Source organism: Ovis canadensis, chromosome 5, assembly GCF_042477335.2.
Source record: "Ovis canadensis isolate MfBH-ARS-UI-01 breed Bighorn chromosome 5, ARS-UI_OviCan_v2, whole genome shotgun sequence".
Taxonomy (NCBI): domain Eukaryota; kingdom Metazoa; phylum Chordata; class Mammalia; order Artiodactyla; family Bovidae; genus Ovis; species Ovis canadensis.
The window spans coordinates 52,888,346-52,913,062 of NC_091249.1; the positions used below are offsets into that span (position 1 = coordinate 52,888,346).

At 38.2% G+C, this 24,717-nt stretch overlaps 1 protein-coding gene and 1 pseudogene across 1 annotated transcript; one reads left to right on the forward strand and one right to left on the reverse strand.

Annotated features, from left to right (window-relative positions):
* Nucleotides 1–2,320: 2,320 nt before the first annotated feature.
* LOC138441217 (UAP56-interacting factor-like) lies at nucleotides 2,321–3,626 on the forward strand (annotated as a pseudogene).
* Nucleotides 3,627–15,673: 12,047 nt separating this feature from the next.
* On the reverse strand, nucleotides 15,674–16,606 carry LOC138441215 (olfactory receptor 2M3-like). The gene has a single exon (XM_069591867.1). It carries the CDS (start codon nucleotides 16,604–16,606, stop codon nucleotides 15,674–15,676), a length of 933 nt encoding a protein of 310 aa, XP_069447968.1.
* Between the last annotated feature and the right edge of the window lie 8,111 nt (nucleotides 16,607–24,717).

Sequence of the window (24,717 nt, forward strand, 5' to 3'; positions counted from 1 at the left end):
ATTACAACAGCCGCTTAAAACTAAAAACGAGAGAAAGTGATATACCTAAAAGGTGAGGGGAAAAAATTGAATGCCAATTTTGATTAATTTAAAAGAATGTCAATAGGAGAAATCATTTTTGTAAATGAATAACAGATGATAGAAGTGGAAAACAAGGAAAAACATGTTAGATTTCAATTCAACCAGAGCAATAACTACAATAAATATAAATGAACTAAACATTTCAATGGAAATGAATATTTAGCCAGAGGTTTAAAAAATAAAAAGAGCTTATGATATGGTACTTTTTATAAGCAACTCACTTTAAAACTAAAGAATAGATAAGAAAGTGAAAGAATAGGGAAAGATATATCTTATAAACAATAATCATGAGAAACCTGGTGAAATTATATTAACATCATGAAGGCACAAGAAAAGGAAATTAGCAGTAACAAAAATATTCATCACATAATTATACACAATTAATTGTAATTACAGATGTCAATCAAAAAGACCTACATAATTTACTCCCACCACAACACCTAGGTGTCAGTAGAGACTAAGTGGAGAAATTGTATTTCCATACCCACCTGTCACTAATGAGGTGGTAACCCTCCTTTTATCCAGTGGAACAGTCTTAGAGGAGACCTACAAAAATTAAAGTCTGAAAACCACAGCCTTATAATATCCCAAATGTCCAAGTTATGATCACATATCATTCATGATATCAAAAATCCAGGAAAAACTCAAACTAAATGAGAAGACAACAGATGCCAAAATTGAAATGATGATATGTCAAAATGCATGAAAGATCTTAAATCAACTATTATAAAAATGCCTCCATAGGCAATTAAAATACATTCAAGACAAATAAAAAAGAGACGATCTCAACAAAGAAGGAGAAGATAAAATGAAAAACATGAAAAATTTTAGAACTCAGAGTAAAATATCTGAAATTTAAAACCCAATGGTTGTACTAAAGAACAAAAAGGAGAAGACAAAGAAAAGAATCAGTGAATCTGAAGATATTACAAGAGGGAGTACCTAATGTGAACAATATAAAGAAGATTGACTAAGAAAAGAGGAACAGCCTCAGGACATGTCTGCACTGTAACAGAAGATCTAGCAATCATGTGATCAAAGTTCCAGAAAGTAGATGAAGGAGGGTGGAGCTGAAAAAGTATGCAAACAAAAACTCACTATAGGTAGCCAATAGATAAATGAATAACCTAGAGCTTTAAGAAGTTGAAAAAACCTCTAACAAGATAAACCCAAAGCAATCCAAGCAATGACATCATAGCCAGACTTCTGAAAATTAAACAAAATGAAAATTAATTAAAGTAGTGAGTGAGAAAGGACATATTACATACAGTGGGACAAATCTTTTGACAGCAAATTTCTTATAGGAAACAGTAATGGACAGAAGGAAGAGACACAACAGTATTTAAGTCCTAAAGGAAAAGAATTGTCATTTGATATCTTTTGAAAATATATTTTAGTAAAGAAAAGGAAATGAAATAATTTAAGAAAACTAAGAGAATCTGTTGGGAGAAAATCTGCTCTAAAAAAATGACTTAAAGAATTTTTCTAAACAGAATACAAATGATAAAATAAGGATTCTTGGGAAAAAAAATAAAGAACAAAAATATGAGAAATATTTTAGTTTTCCAAATTATGTTTGAAGGATGAAGAAAAATATTACATTGTCTAATGTGGTTCTCAATAAATTTAGGAAATACTTTAGAAAATTAAGTTAAAATGCATTGGATAAAGGGACATAAAGGGAAATAAGTTTTCTAACTCACTCATATGGATAAAATGTTAATATTGGTAGATTTTGAAAAGCTATGTGTATAGTTCAATATCTAGAGTTGCTTAAAAAAAAGTTACACAAAGAGATACAATAAAAAACACTTAAGGTAAATAAGGGTGAAATATTATAAGAAAAGACTCATCTAATGCTGCGTATAAGAGACTAACTTCTGAAGTAAGGGCACACAGACTGAAATTTAAGTGATCTATGCAAACCAAAACAAATAAAGAAGCTGTGTAGCTACTTGCTGCTGCTGCTGCTGCTGCTAAGTCACTTCAGTCGTGTCCGACTCTATGCGACCCTATAGATGGCAGCCCACCAGGCTCCCCAGTCCCTGGGATTCTCCAGGCAAGAACACTGGAGTGGGTTGCCATTTCCTTCTCCAATGCATGAAAGTGAAAAGTGAAAGTGAAGTGACTCAGTCGTGTTCTACTCTTAGTGATCCCATGGACTGCAGCCCACCAGGCTCCTCCGTCCGTGGGGGTTTCCAGGCAAGAGTACTGGAGTGGGGTGCCATTGCCTTCTCCCATGAACCAATTTAGTACCCAGTTAATATGAGCCACAGGGCCGCCAAAAGCCCGAAGCAATGAAAACCTGGACAGAATTGATATGTTTTAGGAACTGTGGTGTTGGAGAAAACTCTTGAGAGTCCCTTGGACTGCAAGGAGATCCAACCAGTCCATTCTAAAGGAGATCAACCCTGGGATTTCTTTGGAAGGAATGATGCTAAAGCTGAAACTCTAGTACTTTGGTCACCTCATGCCAAGTGTTGACTCTTTGGAAAAGACCCTGATGCTGGGAGGGACTGGGGGCAGGAGGAGAAGGGTACGACAGAGAATGAGATGGCTGGATGGCATCACCGACTCGATGGACGATGGACATAAGTTTGAGTGAACTCCAGGAGATGGTGATGGACAGGGAGGCCTGGCATGCTGAGATTCATGGGGTCGCAAAAAGTCGGACACGACTGAGCGACTGAACTGAACTGAGGATGATATCATCAAATTGAATCTAAAGGAAGGAAAGAAGCAGAATTTCCTGATATTAAATAGAAGACTTCAGCAAAGTGGTGCCAGGCAATTCAGAATGAGAGTAAGAAGGGCTATTCAATGGAATTCTGGTTTTGGTAAGAATAGTCTGAGCCATAGAAGAAGAGTGATGCCTGGGAATAGACGTCCTTATGGAGTTATCACTGGCCTTGCATCTAGGAAAGCAACTGGAATTCAAAAAAGAATTAGTCCTATGAATTGACCACCTCTGAGTGACAAGACTATAGAACGATATTTTCCAACATTAGAAAGGAAGGCAAACCTTCTGAGACTAAATGAATAGAGCAGGGATAACCAGTTGCAGCTCTCACAGACCTAACCAGTTAAATAGAAAAAATTACATTCCAGCCGGTTTTACCAGGAGTGGAAATAAATTAAGTCATCAGAAAGACACTTGTCAGGGAGCTTTTCTTTTCAGAAGAGGCCTGAAGGTTCAGGCCCAGCCGAACGCAGAGCAACTAGATGATGTAGTAGCAAAGAGAACTCATCAATAGAGAACTTCTATCACAAATGGAGGAATTTTGACTGTATCCATTGATAATCCAGGAGGAGCGCAGTGCCCAGTAACTCAGAAACCACAATCAACTCGTACTGCTGTGCCCTCATTCTTGACAAAACGGGATCAATCTGATGTAAAGAAAGTTCCTAAAGGTGTCCCCCTACAATTTGAAATAAACAGTGTTGGAAAACAGATGGGGATGACTTTTAATGAGCCACTTGGGATCCTGAAGGAACAGAGAGCCACTTTCAACAAAGGAGGTAGCCGCTTTGTAACCATGGGATAGATCCCATGTCAAAGGAACTTTTGAATGATGACTCTTAAAAATTTAATTGCTTGAAGAGTTCATCACAGAAATTCAAGAAACTTTATTTCAAAATATTCACAAGGCTAAATAACTCATTTTTGTTTTTGAAGTATTTTTTAAACATGTATAAATAATAGCCTGAAAGAATAAGAGGGACTATACCTATATGTTCTTAAAGATTTCATGGTTGGTCCAGACAGAACAATTCTGTTTGACTGTTTTGATTTCTCATGTAGCAGAAAGAAGGTGGAAAGACAGAAATTGATTATTTTATGATAGTAGTATTTAGGATCTCATCACCTTTGCCCATTTTTTACACCTTGCCATGGTAAATCTTGGTCTTCAAAATTTAAAGTAGGTCCCTTTGTTGCTGTCACTTATACTTTAATACTGTTCATGTAATAACTGCAGTTGTCTTTTCTCCATTAGAGATATAAAAAGTATTAGAATTTCAGTTTGGGGTTTAAGAGTTATGGGGATATTTGTAACTTGGTTCATTTTTCAAATAACATTAGGTTAATCCTCCAGAGTTGTAAATCTTTAATGCTGAACTTTTTAAAACAAGAAATGTGACTTCAGGCATTAGTCTCAGTTTAAAATGTGATGTTTGAAACAACTCAAAACCTATGGGACACTGTAAAAGCAGTGCTAAAGGGAAGGTTCATAACAATACAGGCTTACCTCAAGAAACAAGAAAAAAGTCAAATAAATAACCTAACTCTACACCTAAATGAAGTGAAGTGAAGTCGCTCAGTTGTGTCTGACTCTTTGCGACCCCATAGACTGCAGCCACCAGGCTCCTCTGTCCATGGGATTTTCCAGGCAAGAGTACTGGAGTGGGTTGCCATTTCCTTCTCCAGGGTATCTTCCTGACCCAGGGATTGAACCCAGGTGTCCCGCATTGTAGCCAGATGCTTTTACCCTCTGAGCCACCAGGGAAGTCCACTCTACACCTAAAGCGACTAGTAAAGGAAGAAATGAAGAGCACGAGGGCTATCATAAGGAAAGAAATTATTTAAAAATTAGGGCAGAAATAAATGCAAAAGAAACAAAAGAGACCATAGCAAAAATCAACAAAGCTAAAAGCTGGTTCTTTGAGAAGATAAATAAAATTGACAAACCATTAGCCAGATTCATCAAGAAACAAAAAGTCAGATCAACAAAATTAGAAATGAAAATGGAGAAATCACAACAGACAACACAAAAATACAAAGGATCAAAAGAGACTACTATCAGCAACTATATGCCAATAAAATGGACAACTTGGAAGAAATGGACAATTCTTAGAAAAGTATAACTTTTCAAAACTGAACCAGTAAGAAATAGAAAATCTTAACAGGCCCATTACAAGCACAGAAATTGAAACTGTAATCAGAAATCTTCCAGCAAACAAAAGCCCATGGCCAGAAGGCTTCACAGCTGAATTCTACCAAAAACTTAGAGAAGAGCTAACACCTATCTTACTCAAACTCTTCCAGAAAATTGCAGAGGAAGGTAAACTTTCAAACTCATTCTATGAAGTCACCATCACCCTAATACCAAAACCAGACAAAGATGCCACCAAAAAAAAAAAAAAAAAAAGAAAGAAAGGAAGAAAATTACAGGCCAATATCACTGATGAACACAGATGCAAAAAATCCTTCACAAAATCCTAGCAAACAGAATCCAACAACATATTAAAAAGATCATACATCATGACCAACTGGGCTTTATCCCAGGGATGCAAGGATTCTTTAATATCCACAAATCAATCAATGTAATATACCACATTAACAAATTAAAAGATAAAAACCATATGATTATCTAAATAGATGCAGAGAAACCTTTGACAAATTTCAACATCCATTTATGATGAAAACCCTCCAGAAAACAGGAATAGAAGGAACATGCCTCAACATAATAAAAGCTATATATGACAAACCCACAGCAAACATTATCCTCAATGGTGAAAAATTGAAAGCATTTCCCCTAAAGTCAGGAACAAGACAAGGGTGCCCACTCTCACCGCTACTATTCAACATAGTTTTGGAAGTTTTAGCCACAGCAATCAGAGAAGAAAAATAAATAAAAAGGATCCAGATTGGAAAAGAAGAAGTAAAACTCTCACTGTTTGCAGATGACATGATCCTCTTCATAGAAAACCCTAAAGACTCCACCAGAAAACTTACTAGAGCTAATCAATGAATATAGTAAAGTTGCAGAATATAAAATTAACACACAGACGTTCCTATACACGAACAATGAGAAAACAGAAAGAGAAATTAAGGAAACAATCCCATTCACCATTGCAATGAAAAGAATAAAATACTTACTAATAAATCTACCTAAAGAAACAAAAGCCTATATATAGAAAACTATAAAACACTGATGAAAGAAATCAAAGAAGACACTAATAGATGGAGAAATATACCATGTTCATGGATTGGAAGAATCACTATAATGAAAATGAGTATACTACCTAAAGCAATCTGTAGATTCAATGCAATCCCTATGAAGCTACCAATGTTATTTTTCTCAGAACTAGAACAAATAATTTCACAATTTGTATGGAAATACAAAAAACCTCGAATAGCCAAAGCAATCTTGAGAAAGAAGAATGAACCTTAAGGAATCAACCTGCCTGACTTCAGGCTATGCTACAAAGCTTCAGTCATCAAGACAGTATGGTTCTGGCACAAAGACAGAAATATAGATCAATAGAACAAAATAGAAAGCCCAGAGATAAATCCACACACCTATGGATACCTTATGTTTGACAAAGGAGGCAAGAATATACAATGGAGAAAAGACCATCTCTTTAACAAGTGATGCTGGGAAAACTGGTCAACCACTTGTAAAAGAATGAAACTAGAACACTTTCTAACACCATACACAAAAATAAACTCAAAATGGATTAAATATATAAACGTAAGACCAGAAACTATAAAACGCCTAGAGGAGAATATAGGCAAAACACTCCCTGACATAAATCACAGCAGGATCCTCTATGAACCACCTCCTACAGTAATGGAAATAAAAGCAAAAATAAACAAATGGGACCTAATTAAGCTTAAAAGCTTTTGCACAACGAAGGAAACTATAAGCAATGTGAAAAGACAGCCTTCAGAATGGGAAAAAATAATAGCAAACTAAGCAACTGACAAAGAATAATTCTCAAAAATATACAAGCAACTCCTGCTGCTCAATTCCAGAAAAATAAACGACCCAATCAAAAAATGGGCCAAAGAACTAAACAGACATTTCTCCAAAGAAGACATACAGATGGCTAACAAACACATGAAAAAATGCTTAATATCACTCATTATCAGAGAAATGCAAATCAAAGCCACAATGAGGTACCATCTCACGCCAGTCAGAATGGCTGCTATCCAAAAGTCTACAAGCAATAAATGCCGGAGAGGGTGTGGAGAAATTAAGGAAACCCTCTTACACTGTTGGTGGGAATGCAAACTAGTACAGCCACTATGGAGAACAGTGTGGAGATTCCTTAAAAAACTGGAAATAGAACTGCCATATGACCCAGCAATCGCACTGCTGGGCATACACACTGAGGAAACCAGAATTGAAAGAGATGCGTGTACCCCAATGTTCATCACAGCACTGTTTATAATAGCCAGGTCATGGAAGCAACCTAGATGTCCATCGATAGACAAATGGATAAGAAAGCTGTGGTACATATACACAATGCAATATTACTCAGCCATTAAAAACAATATATTTGAATCAGTTCTAATGAGGTGCATGAAACTGGAGCCTATTATACAGAGTGAAGTAAGTCAGAACGAAAAACACCGATACAGTATACTAACGCATATATATTGAATTTAGAAAGATGGTAACGATGACCTTATCAAGATAGCAAAAGAGATACAGATATATAGAACAGTCTTTTGGATTCTGGGAGAAGGCGAGGGTGGGATGATTTGAGAGAATAGCATTGAATCATGTATATTATCACATGTGAAACAGATTGCCAGTCCAGGTTCAATGCATGAGACAAGGTGCTCAGGGCTGGTGCCCTGGGATGACCCTGAGGGATAGGATGAGGAGAGAGGTGGGAGGGGGGTTCCAGATGGAGAACACATGTACACCCATGGTTGATTCATGTCAATGTATGCCACAACCCACTACAATATTGTAAAGTAATTTAGCCTCCAATTAAAATAAATAAATTAAAAATAAAATAAAATGTGGTGTTTGAAGGCCATAAATGGTGTTTACAAAGTTATCTGATAGAGCCTAATTGGAGGAAAGTCCAGAGTAAAAATCTGGTAATTTGTGTGGAGAGAAAATAGCAGGTGGAAGATGGTAGCTGAGGTGAAGACTTTTAACACCTAACTCATAGGTGTACTGTTTGGATTTAGTGTAGTTTTGAGTCTAGTGTGGCCAAAGAATTCTTCAGATGATATTCCAAATAATTATAATTAAAATGGATTGAGTCCCTTAGATGTTTTGATGGGAAAATTAGCCATAAAGTCCTAGACCTCTTATTTGAAAAAGTTAAATTTTAAGTTTACTAAGTTAAACAGTTCAGTTCAGTTCAGTCACTCATTCATGTCCGACTCTTTGCGACCCCATGAATCACAGAACGCCAGGCCTCCCTGTCCATCACCAACTCCTGTAGTTCACTCAGACTCATGTCCATCGAGTCTGTGATGCCATCCAGCCATCTCATCCTCTGTCGTGCCCTTCTCTTCCTGCTCCCAATCCCTCCCAGCTTCAGAGACTTTTCCAATGAGTCGACTCTTCGCATGAGGTGGCCAAAGTACTGGAGTTTCAGCTTTAGCATCATTCCTTCCAAAGAAATCCCAGGGTTAATCTCCTTTAGAATGGACTGGTTGGATCTCCTTGCAGTCCAAGGGACTCTCAAGAGTCTTCTCCAACACCACAGTTCAAAAGCATCAATTCTTCGGCGCTCAGCCTTCTTCACAGTCCAACTCTCACATCCATACATGACCACTGGAAAAACCATAGCCTTGACTAGACGGACCTTAGTCAGCAAAGTAATGTCTCTGCTTTTGAATATACTATTTAGGTTGGTCATAACTTTTCTTCCAAGGAGTAAGTGTCTTTTAATTTCATGGCTGAAATCACCATCTGCAGTGATTTTGAAGCCCCCCAAAATAAAGTCTGACACTGTTTCCACTGTTTCCCCATCTATTTCCCATGAAGTGATGGGACCAGATGCCATGATCTTCGTTTTCTGAATGTTGAGCTTTAAGCCAACTTTTTCACTCTCCTCTTTCACTTTCATCAAGAGGCTTTTTAGTTCCTTTTTAGTTAAACAGTATACAACTCTAAAAAATGTATATGTCACAAGGTAAAAAGTGCAAAATGATAATAGTTAACATTATTATAACCTTGTTCTGTACCTTTGTTTCTGATTTCTTGTGTAAAGTTCAGGTATTTATAGTGAGAAAAGGGTTTTCCACCCTCACATTCTGGAGGGCTAGAAGGAGTTAATTTGTTGTGCCAAGCTAGTGCTAAAAGTCCTCAGATAGTTGTACATTTTAAGTTATGGTATAAATACAGCAAAATGCAACAAAGTGCAACAAAATATTCAAACTACATTTTATACAAGTTTGGTCATTTTGAAGCTTAATTTTTGATATGCTGTAATGTTAAAACCTCTAAGTAGGTGTTAGTTTTCCTGCAGTGTGTTGTGTTGATTTTCCCTGTTAAAACATAAATATTGTTATGACTCCCGCCTGCATTGCAGGGTATACTAGACTTCACTGTTGTCTCTCAGGGTCCTTCAGTTACTTGGTTTATGCTAGACATGAAAAGCTATCAATAACACTTTCATGCTTATACCAAAGAATTAAATCTGATCCTTAATATCTGGTATTTTGCTTGTAAGTCTACTGATAAGGGATTATTGGAAGCCAGTCATACAATTTGAAAGTAAACTCTAGTCTCTCTGTAGGTTGAGGACTCATTGCAAAACATTTTTGCAGATATGAATGCTTAGATTTGATTCATGAACAATACATTTTAGACTGGTTTAGAATTATTGATAACTTATGTTAAAGCAAAGGAAAAACAACTGAGCACGAGTTTTCTATCTTTAGAGCAGTTTGTGAAAATATGGTAAAAAGATGTTTTCATTTTCTTGGTCTTTTAAATATTATTGTACAGTGCTATTATTAATGCCTTATTTTTAAATCTTAAAAATCCCTCCAAATATTGATATTAAGTGCATCAAACAAAATGTCTTTGGTATTTTAAACTTTTGCTCTTCATGCATCTGTAATTTCATTTCCTTTTTAAACATAAAATCTTGCCTTTGTTACAAAAAAAAGAACAACAAAAAACCTCTGACCAAACAAGAATCCAAAACCAAAATTCAAAGAAGAATTAATACCCAAATTCTCAAACTCTTCCAAAAAAACAGAAGAGAAGGGGATGCTTTCAACTTATTTTACCAGGTCAGCCTTACCTTGATACAAAACCAGACAAAGATGGCAAAAAGAAAGAAAATGACACATCAATACCACCAGGGCACTTAGATGTAAAAATTCTCAACAAAATATTGGTGAACCAAATTTAACAATACATGACAAAGATCATACACCATGATCAACTGGGATTTAGTCCAGGGATGCAAGGGTGGCTCCACATTCAGAAGTAAATTGAGGCAATATACCACATTAACAAAATTAAGCATAAAAATCACATGGTTACCTCAGTGGACACAGAAAGAGCATTTGACAAAATTCAACATCTATTTATGAAAAAAAACTTTCAACAGTGAGTATAGACGTCATGTAACTCAAGTAATAGAGACCATATACAGCAAGCTTACAGTGAATATCATACTCAACAGTGAAAAAATAAAGAGCTTTTCCTCTAAGATCAGGAACAAGACAAGAATGCTCACTCTTGCCACTTTTATTCTACATAGTATTGGAAATCCTAGCTACAGCACTTAGGCAAGAAAAAGAAATAAATGTAATCCAAATGGAAAAGAATAAAAATGATCACTATTTGCAGATAACATATACTATATTAAAAAAACTCTCCAGATTTTTTTCGCCAAAAATATCTATTAACTAACCAACAAATTCAGTAAAGTTGCAGAATACAAAATCAATATATGAAAATCTGTTGCAAACACAAGTAATGAACTATTAAATATTAAAAAAATGGTTTCATTTACAAATGCCTCAAAAATAATAAAAATAGTCTAGGAATAAATTTAATCAAATATATAAAAGACCTATACAATGAAGAGTATAAGACATTGATGAGAGAAGTTGAACAAGACACAAATAAATAGAAAAATATTTCCTGCTCATAGATGAGTAAAATTAAAATTGTTTAAGTGTCCATACTGCTAAAAGCAATCTTCAAATTCAATGAAAATTCTATCAAAATTCCAATGGCATTTTCACAGAAATAGAACAACCTTAAAATTTGTAAAGAATCACAAAAGATCCCAAGTAACCAAAGCAATCTTGAGAAGAAAGAGAAAACCTGGAGGCGTCACACTCCCTTATTTCACACTATATTAGCAAGCTATAAAATAACCAAACACTATGGTACTGGCACAAAAACAGACACATGATAAAATGGAATAAAACTGACCAGAAATAAATCCATGAATATATGGTCAGTTAAGTTTTGATCCAATTAAACTTCAAACCAAATATTTACAGAATAATATTTTGAGCCGAAAAACACAAAAGGGGAAATTTTCTTCAATATAGGCTGTTGGGAAAGTTAAACAATCACATGCAATATAATGAAACTGAGCCATTATCATATACCATATACAAAAATTACCTCAAAATGAATTAAAGAGTTGAATGTGAGACCTGATATACTAAAACTCCTAGAATAAAGCCTTTAGAAGATCCTTGAAATTGTCTCAGCAATCATTTTTTTGCATCTGACACTAAAAACAAAGGCAACAATAGCAAAAATAAACAAGTGGGACTCCATCAAACTAAAAAGCTTTTGCACAATAAAAGAAATTATCAACAAAATGAAAGGACAACCTACTGAAAGTGAAGAATATCTGAAAATCACATACTGGATAAGGGATTAATATACAAATTATATAAAGAGTTCACACAACTCAATAGTAATAACACCCAAATAGACCAATTAAAATATAGGTGAAAAGATTTGAAGAGATATTATTCCAAAGAAGATACAGAGATGGCAACCAGCACATGAAAAGATTCTTAATATCACTAATCATCAGGGAAATGCAAAGCAAAATCAGCTCACATCTGTCAATATGGCTGTTAAAAAAGAAAAAATAAGTGTTGGCAAGGATGTTGAGAAAAGGAAACACTTGTGCACTGTCAGTGGAAATGTAAATTGATGTAGCCACTATGAAAAACAGTATGGAGATTCCTCAAAAAATTTAAAGTAGAGCTACTTTATGATCCAGCAATTCTACATTTAGGTATTTATCCAAAGAAAATGAAAACACTAACTCAAAAAGATATCTAAACCCCCTGCTCATTGCAACATTACTTGTAATGGCCAAGATGTGAAAACAATCTAATAGCTCATTATTGGATAAATGGATAAAGAAAATGTGAAATGTGTACACACACATACACACACACACACAATTAAATGTTATTCTGCTATAAAAAAGACAAAATCTTGTCAATTATGAGAACATGGATGGACCTTGAGGACATTATGGTAAATGAAATGAGTCAGAGAGTGAATGACAAATACTTTATTATCTCATTTATATGTGGAATCTAAAAAAGAGCAAAATCAAATTCATAGATATAGTGTATAGATTGGTGGTTGCCAGAGGTGAGAGTTGAAGGGCTGGAAAAATGGATGAAGAGGGTCAAAACATGCAGTCTTTCAACTATAAAATAAACATGTCTTGGGATGTAAGGTACAACATGGTTAACATTGACTATAGTTGATTATATTATACCATATTGCATATTTGAAAGTTGTTAAGAGAATAGATCTTAAAGTTCTCATCAGGGGGAAAATTTTTTGTAATTACATAGTGTCCTATGTTAGCTATGATTATTTTGGTGATTATCTTGCAATAAACACAAATATCAGATCACTACGTTGTACACCTGAAACTAATATAATGTGCTAACTTTTTATATCTCTAAAAAATGAAATATGAAAAACACTTTCCAAAACAAAAAAAACCTCTAAATTTTAAGTATATCATATTTGAATTGCAAAAAATCAAAGATAGAGATAATGGGGTTCTGACTTCTACTTGAAGAAGGAAAAATGAGGAAAGGAAAGCACCAAAATTCATACCATTCCTATTGTTCTGGTCATCAGTTCTCTTCCACAAAGACAGAAATCACATCAGTCATTCTTACAGTTCTACTGTAAGCTAGGAATTTCTCTTGGCTTGACCTTCAAAATGTACCCAGACTAACTATACTCAATATACTGTAACAACCTATAAAGGAAAAGTGTCTGAAAAAGAATGTATATATAGAGAGATATAGACAGATAGATATACTTTTCTGAGTCACATTGCTGTATACATGAAACTAACATGAGCTGGACTGTGAAGAAGGCTGAGCACCGAAGAATTGATGCATTTGAACTGTGATGTTGGAGAAGACTCTTGGGAGTCCCCTGGACTGCAAGGAGATCCAACCAGTCCATTCTGAAGGACCTCAGCCCTGGTGTTCTTTGGAAGGAACGATGCTAAAGCTGAAACTCCAGTACTTTGGCCACCTCATGCGAAGAGTTGACTCATTGGAAAAGACTCTGATGCTGGGAGGGGTTGGGGGCAGGAGGAGAAGGGGACGACTGAGGATGAGACGGCTGGATGGCATCACTGCCTCGATGGATGTGAGTCTGAGTGAACTCTGGGAGTTGGTGATGGACAGGGAGGCCTGGCGTGCTGCGATTCATGGGATCGCAAAGAGTCAGACACGACTGAGCGACTGAACTGAACTGAACACAACATTGTAAATTAACTATACTTCAATTTTTTTAAAAAAGATGAAAAAAAAAGTACCCAGAACCTGCTCACTTCTGCTATAGTCTGCATTTTTTTCCATTGTGATCCAAGTGTCATCATTTCTCACTTGAATTACTATAGGATTTTTGGGTGGATCATACAAAGTGCCAAGTTGGTTCTCTTTTTTCTAACGGAGAGGGCAGATCATAACTCCTCATTTCTCAAAACCCTATCTCTTCACATAGCCTATCAAACCTTATGAGATGTGGGCCTTGTTTTCTAGCCAGCTCTGCCTCAGCTTATCCCTGGCTGGCTTTGCTCTAGAACACTGTCCTCAGCCTTTGCTCAGTCATCCCTTCTGCCTAGAACATTTTGTATCAGTAGCCAGGCCCTAAACTCTCCCAGGGCTGGGCTATCCTCTTTCCTTCACCACTGTGTGTGCATTCCATCCACCTGGTTGCCAAAACCCCACAGGCTTTAAGGATATGAGTGCAAGTCTCTTGGAAGCAGTATGACTGAAAAGAGATTTTTGGTCCAGTGTGTTCAGGGAGCTATTTGTAGAAGACATGACTCAAGAGATTATTGCCCAAATTCCTCCAGAGCTCTTGAACTAAAAACCTGATAGAAGCCAGTTTCTGCCAGGGTTTTATCCTCACACCTCATCTTTGTCCCAACTGAGTTAGTAGATGGGCCCAGGGTTTGAGCTGCGGGAGTTTGTCAAACTGGAATTTTATTTTTCTTAGACACTCCAAGCACAAAGTTATGGCAGGATCTGAACTGTGCTGGAGTAAAGAGATAAGAAGACCACATCTCTCATTCCTGAGGCCAAGGAAGTCTCCTCAACTACACATATGCAAAAAGACTCCTAAGGAGAGAGGCATCATCCCATAATATGTGTTGTCATAGTCCTTTTAGACTTTGCACTGGAATCCAGCTTAGCAAAAAGATGTACATGAATATCAGGGAGGGTCCTAAGGAAGTTCAGATGTGGAAAAAAGAAGTGAGATATTTGGCCAGAGGAGAACCAAGACCCAGAAGATCTGTTCCTAGATAAATTATAAGCCACCTCTTTACTGCGCTCCTCCTCTTTAGGGAAGACGCCCATACCCTTTCTCTCCAGGTGTGTATTTCTGCCTTGCCTCTGTCTTAAATAAATAAACTGCTTCTCTCTGTGCTCTTGCACATGTTGTGTTGTGCTAATAATAATACACTCTGTACTTGTTTTTACAGTTTTTACCTCCGTAAAATATTCTTGCTTTCAAATGGGGCAAGATCCAGAGCAACTTTACTTCTAGCCTCTCTACCCTGGTGGATTAGCATGTAGAATTTCTGGTTTTCATCTAGACTACTTAGGTTCAATTCCTGGACAGGAAACTCAGGTCCTGCTTCAGAACTGATAATTGCCATCTCTCTGAGATCATAACCTTGGTGTTGATGATAAAGAATCAACCTGCCCACCCCCCCAAATGGAATGACACACTTGTAGTCTCTTCACCTTTCATGATGTTATTCTTAGAGAAAGACTATGAAGAAGTTCTAGTCTTTACACACTGATTCGTATACTTAATGAACAATTTCAAGAAGGCACAAGTCTCTTTCCATTGTTTAATAACAAAAGAAACATGTCGGGCTTACTTTATTGGTGCAGATGATAATGTGAAACCCAGAGAATGGAGTAACCTTGTCCAAGGTCACACAGTTCCTACAAGTCAGACTCCATCTCTGACATTTGCATCACATTTCAGTGAGCAATGAATTTTAAATTGGTTCTCCTTCCTCACTTTTAATATGAGTTCAGAAGAAAGACTGTCCCTAGCAATTCTGGGGAAATGGTAAATAATATTTATCTATGGGTCTTCATAAGATGAAAATAGAGGTGCTCATGGAGGAAAGATTCATTGTGAAACTAATTACTACTATCTGTTTCCTTGACATCTTCCATTCAGTGTTTTCAGATTGCTCAGCTCATAGCTTCACCCCAGCCAGGCAGAGGGTTCAATTTGTTCAGAAGAGGAAAGCAAGCCACGAAAGAATCTGAGCTTATAGACGAAGGAGAAGAACAAGAGAGGAAGCCCCAGAAGGGTGGGTATGTCTGTACTCTCTATCTCCCCTGCATCTTCTGCATCTTCTTCAAGGCCCTCATTACCTCCTTGTTCCTCAGGCTGTAAATGAGTGGGTTGAGCATTGGGGTGAGGATGGTATAGAAGATGGAGGTGGCTCGGTCCCCTGCTGGAGTCCTAGCAGAGGCTCTCTGCATGTAGCTAAATATGGCTCCCCCATAGTAAAGACCCACCACAGCCAGGTGGGAGGAGCAAGTGGACAGAGCCTTCTGTTTCCCCTCAGTGGAGGTCATGTTAATTACAGCCATGAGGATACAGGCATAGGAAGCCACAACGACCCCCAAGGGCAGCAGCAGCATGATCACGCAGCAAGCATAGATGAGGTCCTCAAAGAGGGATATGTCTGCACAAGAGAGACGCAGCACGGCAGGGACCTCACAGAAGAAGTGGTCTACCTGGAGAGAGCCACAGTAGGGGAAGCTGAAGACCATCCCTACGTCAATCACACTGTCAGCCACTCCACCCATCCAGGATGCCAAGGACATCAGACAGCAGGCCTTCCAGTTCATGAGCACAGGGTACCGCAGGGGGTGACACACAGCCACATACCTGTCATAGGCCATGACTGCTAGGAGGAAGCACTCAGCTCCTCCTACCATGACCACTAAGAAGATCTGAGTGGCACAGCCACCCCGAGAGATGAACTTACTTCCCGAGAGGAAGTTGGCTGCCATCTTGGGCACCACTGCGCCCATTATGGTCAGGTCCATGATGGAGAGCTGGCTGAGAAAAAAGTACATGGGAGTGTGCAGGCGCCTGTCAGCCTGGGTGAGCAGGAGGAAGAGGATGTTGCTGGCCAGGGCTGTAGCAGAGGCCAGAAGGACAAGGGAAAATAGGAAGAAGTCATATGGTGAGTAGCTGAACAGACCCAAAAGGATAAAGTCTGATAGCGAGGTGTGGTTCCAGATATCCATGACCTTGACCCTGAGGGAAAAATAAATGAGTAAACATCAAAACGAAACAACTTACCTGGCATCTCCATCATATACGTAAACTGTCTCCTGTTTCTTCTAGAGGACGGTGCCCAGCTCTCTGTCTTATCCCTGTCCTTTCCCTCTGCAGTGAAACCCTTTCTCTCTCATTTGTCCTCAATGGTTACCAAACAAGATTTGATCCTTATTTCTCTTGAAAACTAGTTAGTATGCCCCCAGAGAAAGGGGCCTAAATAATACAAAGGGAGAGAGAGAAGGGATTTTATGGCAAATAGCTATAGGTTTAGGAAAAGTGGATATAGATTTAAGACTATGAGAGTATTGGAGTTTTCAATAGAGAGTAGGAGAAGGAAAAGTGTATAACAGATGTAAGAATAAATGCTATTAAAAATGTAAGGCTTTCATTTTCCCTGCCCCCATTTTCTTAGAGCATTTACTTTAGAGAAATTTGTAAGTTATTTGACTCTGAAATGTACACAAACATTTTAAAAGTGAAATCATCTTCTAGCCAGCTTTCAGACCCAGTAGTGTCTTTCTCAAAAACTTGAGCCTCCAATTAAAATGAATTAAATAATTTTTAAAAACTTGAGATCCATATCTTTTCATTGCAATCATCCAGGAAGATAGAGCCCCTACTTCCCCGGCTCTGTAGGAGGGCAGGACCCTAACTTCAGCAGGCACCTTGCTCCAAGTTGCAGAATTCTCTCTTGTTGTAGAATGAGAGAAGTTTATTTTCCTTTGAATAAAGCCATTTAACCAACACAGTCACTCCAATTACCAGGTGAATCTAGAATGAACTTTGTGTGCCAAATGGTGCTGTCAAGTCTCTTATTTGAGAACTGGTTACTGTTTATCCCGAGAGCATGAATATAATGGGTTATCCTTGCCTGGATGTAGAAAAGAGTGATGTTTTCATGTCTTTGCATTCACTTAGCAGATCACCTATAATGCACATCACATTCTGATTTAATGTTTATTCAAAAATAAAGCTGTTTTTCTTTCTCTTATACCTTTTTGGAGAGGTTTTCAGGGTAGGAAGGAGGTTTAGTTTTTGTTATATTTCTAGAGTCAGAAAATTGTGGCAGTGGGGAGAGAAATCCCAGGACATAGTGAATTACACAAACATGCCAGCTCCTGGTGGCTCACACGATAAAGAATTTGCCTGCAATGCAGAAGACCTGGGTTTGAACCCTGGGGGCAGTAAGATCTCCTGGATGAGGGCATGGCAACCCACTCCAGTATTCTTGCCTGGAGAATCCCTATGGACAGAGAAGCCTGGCAGGCTATAGTCCATGGGGTCACATAGAGTGGGAGATGACTGAACAATGAAGCACAGCCAGGCAAGGGAGCCAGTGGACAGCTCGGGTAGGTAGATTCCATGATCAGCACAGGCAGGAACATTGCAGTGACAGAGACACATGTGTGGCAGAGGCACAGCAGACGTGCCTGCCCACTTTATCTCAGTTCAGAGGCTGGAGGACAGATGATCAATGGTAAAAATTTTCCCCCAAAAAACTAAGATTATCATATTTTGGTGTCTGACGCTGATAACATTTGTCACTTGACAGCAAGGAAGCATCTCTGTGTCCAGCCTGACACTATAATCTGAAGCCTGAAGTGAAACTAACTTCTCATTTCTGGGTCACATTCAGTCCCTTATCTGTCAGGTCTTCCCTCACCTGCTTCAGCACCTACCACCCCTATTCCTTTCCCCAGAGTTCATCTTTCACTCTGACCTATAAATCTCAACAGAAATGGGTTAAACCCAAGCAATATACAAAGATTTAGTCCTCAGGGCAATGAGTGAGCAAGTGGTGACCTGAGAAATCCCCTCACAGACTCTCCTCCAACTCCATGGCTCCAAATAAAAATTGGTAGAACTAACCATCCAAGATGTTCTTCTGCTTCTTACAAAACTGATGAGCTCATGCCCCAGGTTTATATCTCTAGTTGCAGAGCAGATATCTTGGGAAGACCCAACTTGCTCATAATGACCCCAGGGAATAGACAGAACCTCCACCCCAAGGAAGAAGCCAAAATTAATGACATGGCTTCAGGATAAAGTTCATTCCCCATAGCCCTGGCTCTGAAAAGCACCCCAGACTCCCTTCTAAGCAAAGGAGGGACCCATCCCTTGACACGTCCACCTACACTTCCCTCAGGACTCTTAACCCTCACTTTACCCATGGGAGCTAGGAGAGAATGTGATCACCACTAAGAATCAGAGTGAATACCTAGCTGCATTCTGAAAGTTTGGTCATGGATGATGAATTGGTCCCTGGTCAGTTAATCTATGACACTTGTACTCAAGTGATGTCCTATACCTTTATGGACTTGATTGTTGGTTTTTTGTTTTCCATTCAAGAAGCTATATTTGTGCACTATGGAATGAAACAAAGAGCAGCCACATGAGGAAAGCAAAGGGTCTTTATTCAGAGCTTTTGATAGCAAAAGGGTCAGCCACTGTTGCTTGCATTTTGGCAGAAACACAAAGGCAGGCAGAGGAGTAGGAAAGCTTTAGAAAAAGAGAAGCTCCACGTTTGCCCTGATTGGAGAATACTAGTGTGGTGAATCTGTTGGCAGGCTAATCAAGAGTACCATTATTGGTAGGGTACATATTTGGCTTTTTTTGGTTGGCCTTAACTTGAAAGTGGGACAAAAAATTAGGGAAGTTGTCAGTTATTAATCAAGCCTTAGACATTTGGGGCCTATTGTTACAGAAGCAATTGTTAATCTTCCTATATTGTTACCAAAGTGAACACTCTATCTTCTACAAGACTGACTTATAAAAGACTGCCTTCCTGGCTGGACTATTTATTATTGACAAGAGGGTTGATTTCCTGGGCAAGTTCTTGCAGTTTGTGGGTCAGAGTTCTCTTTTTATATATGATCCATTGTCTGTATGTTCAATCTCTCAGCAGCTATAAATGTGAATATCACATTGCTGCATTTTAGTATGAAAGCTGTTAAGAGAGAGTTCTAAGAGTTCTCATCACAAGGAAAATAATTTTGTATTTATATGAGATGATAACTAAAGTTAATTAAATTTTGTGATAATCTCATAGTATATTTACATCAAATCATTAAGATGTACACTTGAAACTTATACAGTGCTATATATCAGTTATATCTCACTAAAACTGGGAGGAAAAAAGAACACTCACCATAAATAAGGTTCTAACAATGCTGAAAGAAAAGGAAAAAAAAAGAAAAAGTTCGGGTATATACAATGGGTTACAATTCATCCATTAAAAAATAAGGAAATCCTGCCATGTGCAACAATACAGAAGAATCTTGAAAGCATTCTGCTAAGTGAAATACATCAGACAGAGAAAGACAAATACTCCATAATCTCACTTATATGTAGAATCTAAAAACAAAAACAAAACCCCTCATAGAAACAGTTTCTACTGATTGCCAGAGGCTGGGAGGAGGTGGGTAGGGGACACAGCGGGAGAATTGGGTGAAGGAAGTCAAAAGGCACAAATTTCCCATTATAAGATAAATAAGTTCTTGAGATGTAAGGTACAGCATAGTAACTATAGCTAACAGTACTGTAGTGTATATTTGAAAGTTGTTAAGAGAGTAGATCTTAAAATTCTCAACACAAGGAAAAATCTTTGTAACCATGTGAGGTGATCGCTCACTAGCTCAGTTGCTTCAGTCATGTCTGACTCTTTGCAGTCCTATGGGCTGTAGCCTTCAGTGGTGTCTCAGATTCTTTCCGTTGCTGTAATAAATGACCACAAACTTGGTGGCTTAAAACAATTTCTTCTCTCTTACAGGTCTAGAAGTCAGAAGCATAACATTAGTTTCATTGGTTTAAAGTCAGAAAGCTGGTTGCTTCTGAGGTCTCTGAGGAAAAATTCTTACTTTGTTCAGATTCTAGTGGCCTCCTGTATTTTTTTATTTCTGATCCCTTTCTCTGTCTTCAAAGTCAGTAGCATATCATCTTCAAATCCTTCAAATAGCTTCCATTGTCTTATCTCTTCCTTTTACAGTCAAATCTTCATATCCCTCTCTTTTGTGATTCAATTTAGGTCCAGATAACTCAAGGCAGGGGCTTCCTTTGTGGTTCAGTGGTAAAGAAACTGCCTGCCAATGCAGGAGATGCAAGTTCAAGCCCTGCGTTGGAAAGATCGGCTGGAGAAAGAAATGGCAAACCACTCCAGCATTCTTTCTTGGGAAACCCCATGAACAGAGGAGTTTGGTGGGCTATATATAGTCCATGAGGTCACAAAGAATTGGACACAGTAGTGACTAAACAGCAAACTCTCCATCTAAAAATCATTATCTTAACAAATTCAAAGTCCTTTTTACCATTTGTATTCCTTTCCTGGGACGCTGGAACAAAGTAACATACACTGGGTGGCTTAAATGACAAACATTTATTATCTCAGTTCTGGAACTAGAAATCTGAAATCAAGGTGCCTGAAGGACATGAAGAACTGGTTCTGTGCTTCTCTCCTTGCTTCTGCTAGCATCAGGCATTCCTCGGCTTTAAGATGGCATTCTCCTTGTGTCCCTTCACATCATCTGCTGTGTATGCCCATCTGTCTCTATGTCCACATTTCCCTTTTGGATAAGGACATCACTCATGTTGTATTTGAGTCCACTCTAAAGACCTCATCTTAACTTGGTCACCTACAAAAGACCTTACTTCCCAATAGGGTCGCATTCACAAGCAGTGGGGACTTCAGATCTTCATGATTTTTATTTATAAAAACACATGTATAAAAAGATACAATAATCATAAGTAAAATAGATACATAAAATGCCTCGTAAATAAAACAGTGTTAATGACAGATTTGTTCATAAGCATGAAATCAAGAAGGACCCTGTGTTACTGAAAGCTTGGCCTATCTTTGCACCAGTGCTGAGTCAAATCCCAGAGACAGAGTTTTGGATAAAGTAAAAAGCTTTATTGCTTTACCAAACACTGGACTTCTGCCCCAAAAAACTATGTGTCTCCACCCCAGAGAACCTGATGAGGGGTTTTATAACAGTGGATTAAAGGTGGGGTCTTTGACAATAGGGTGTGAACAGCCTTGGATTCCCTTAATCTCATCTCAGATGGTCAGTCTCCTAATCTTGATGAGTTTCTCTGGTCCCTTTAATCCTGTATCAGTGGTTTCTTGGCTGTTCCTCCCCTGTTTGGAACTCAGGAAAGGTCATAATGACTGGAGCCTTGCTGGCAAGAGATGGGTGACAGAAAGACCTCTGTGCCTGGGAGCCCCATAGGGCCCCACCTGCAAAGCTTTCTCAAGGGTAGATCCCCCATGTCCCCTATCTCTTATTTGTAGAAAAACTTTAGCCTCCAGACCCACATATGCTGTGTGGAGTTGAAACACTTTATTTTTCACCAAGCATTTATAAATATTTAAGTGAAATGGAGGAAAATAAATAATAGATTAACATTCATAACATTAAACAAAGCAAATTTTGTTGTATTTAACTTTTAATGAATTCCATTTGAACTGTGAGTCATTCAAGAAAGAAACCTATTTGGGAATTTCTTTCACATTCCAAGAACCCTTGAAGTTACCCACTTCTCCTCACCCACTTCAGCTGCCCCACCCATCTCAGTCACCATCAAGGGTGACTCTAACTACAAAATAAATCTCCAGAAGTTGAATTCCTGGGCCTAGCAATATATTTTACATTTGGGGAGTATTGCTAAATTGTCCAAAATGTATGAGAGTCCCTGTTTCTCCAGTAGAAGCATCCTCTTGCCCAGTCCAAATGGTCAACATGGACCCAGGGCAGGGATGCGGTTCTGCTGGGGTCAGAGCTCCACACAGCATATGTGGGTCTGGGTACTTTGACTTTTGCTAACTGTTGCTAACCCTGAGGCTGCAGTTTCACTAAAGGGTGATAATCCCAAAGACTGAGAGGTTTATGTATTTATTTATGAGAGATTAGGTGGAGATTGGACTTTCCTGGTGACTCAGATGGTAAAGAATCTGCCAAACGGTGCTAGTGATAATGAACACACCTGCCAGTGCAGGAGACACCAGAGAGGCAGGTTTGATCCCTGGATGGGGAAGGCTAGGGCAACCCACTCCAATATTCTTGCCTGGAAAATTCCATGGACAGAAGAACCTGGCAGGCTACAGTCCATAGGGTCACACAGAGTCAGACACGACTGAAGTGACTTAGCAGTGACCCACACACACAGGTGGAGATTAATGTAGTGGCTTCCAGGCAATAGCACCATGACAAACTCCTTAAATTCCTTGTCTGATGTCCCCTCTGTCTGATGATCTAGACAGAGGAACTGTAAGAATTTGGTCTGTTCAACTCATCCTTTTTGTTTCCTCTTTGTTTTCCATTCTAGAAGCCACTCTCTCCAATCATGGCAAGAGTATCAGAAGTGCCCAAAAAGGTTCTTAACTTTTACAGACTTTGAGTTGTGGACAGACCTGTGTGTACAAAGTATGTATGTGTGCATGGGATTAGGGAGGAAGTGGGACTCAGGAGTGGGGGAAGGAGAGTTCTTTATACTGCTTTTTATAATTTTTTTAAAAATAACACGACAATGTTTCTATGTTTATTTCTTCATTACACTCACAATCTTATTGGTATTTGTTGTCATCAGGGAAACAGAGCAGAGGGATGGAAGTCAACTCTTCTTGGGGACTCAGGGATTTCTTCCTTAATTATATTAATTCTAATATCTAAAAAGTGGATCCCAATCCTGTTTCCAATCACAGAGAACTCTGAAAATAGACTAATTTATCTGATGCAAAATCAGCACCTAAATAGACAGATCTTTAAATGAGGGAAACAACATGGCAATAAAATAGATAACCTGGAAGAAATGGACAGATTCTAAAAAAGTTCAATCTTCCAAGACTGGACCAGGAAGAAATAGAAATTATGAACAACCCAATTACAAGCACTGAAACTGAAGCTGTGATTAAAAAAAAAAAATCTCCTTCAAAACAAAAGCCCAGGACAAGATGGCTTCACAGGAGAATTCTATTAAACATTTAGAGAAGAGCTAATGCCTATCCTTCTAAAGCTCTTTCAAATAATTGCAGAGAAAGGATCACTTCCAAATTCATTCTGTGAGGCCATCATCATCCCGATACCAAAACCAGACAAAGATAACACAAAAAAAGAAAACTACAGGCCATTATCACTGATGAACATAAAATCATCAACAAAATTTTAGCAAACAGAATTCAGCAACACATCAAAAAGCTCATACACCATGATCAAGTTGGGTTTATTCCAGGAATGCAAGGATTCTTCAATATATGCAAATCAATCAATGTGATACACCATATTAACAAATTGAAAGATAAAAACCATATGATCATCTCAACAGATGCAGAAAAAGCCTTTGACAAAATTCAGCACCCATTTATGACTAAAACTCTTCAAAAAATTGGCATAGAAGGAAGCTACCTCAACATAGTAAAGGCCATATATGATGAGCCTACAGCAAACAGCATTCTCACTGGTGAAAAACTGAAAGCATTCCCCCTAAAATCAGGAACCTGACAAGGGTGTCTGCTTTCACCACTATTATTAAACATAGTCCTGGAAGTCCTAGGTACAGCAATCAGAGAAGAAGAAGAAATAAAAGGAATCCAGATCAGAAAAGAAGAAGTAAAGCTCTCACTGTTTGCAGATGACATGATACTGTACATAGAAAACCCTAAAGATCGTATCAGAACATCACTAAAGCTAATCAGTGAATTTAGCAAAGTTTCAGGATACAAAATCAATGCACAGAAATCACTTGCATTTCTATATACTAACAATGAAAGATCAGAAATAAAAATTAAGGAATCAATTTCATTTACCATTGTAGCAAAGAATTAAATACTTAGGAATAAACTTACCTAAGGAGACAATTGGAGAAGGCAATAGCACCCCACTCCAGTGCTCTTGCCTGGAAAATCCCATGGACGGAGGAGCCTGGTAGGCTGCAGTCCATGGGGTCGTGAAGAGTCGGACACGACTGAGCGACTTCACTTTCACTTTTCACTTTCATGCATTGGAGAAGGAAATGGCAACCTACTCCAGTATTCTTGCCTAGAGAATCCCAGGGATGGGGGAGCCTGGTGGGCTGCTGTCTATGG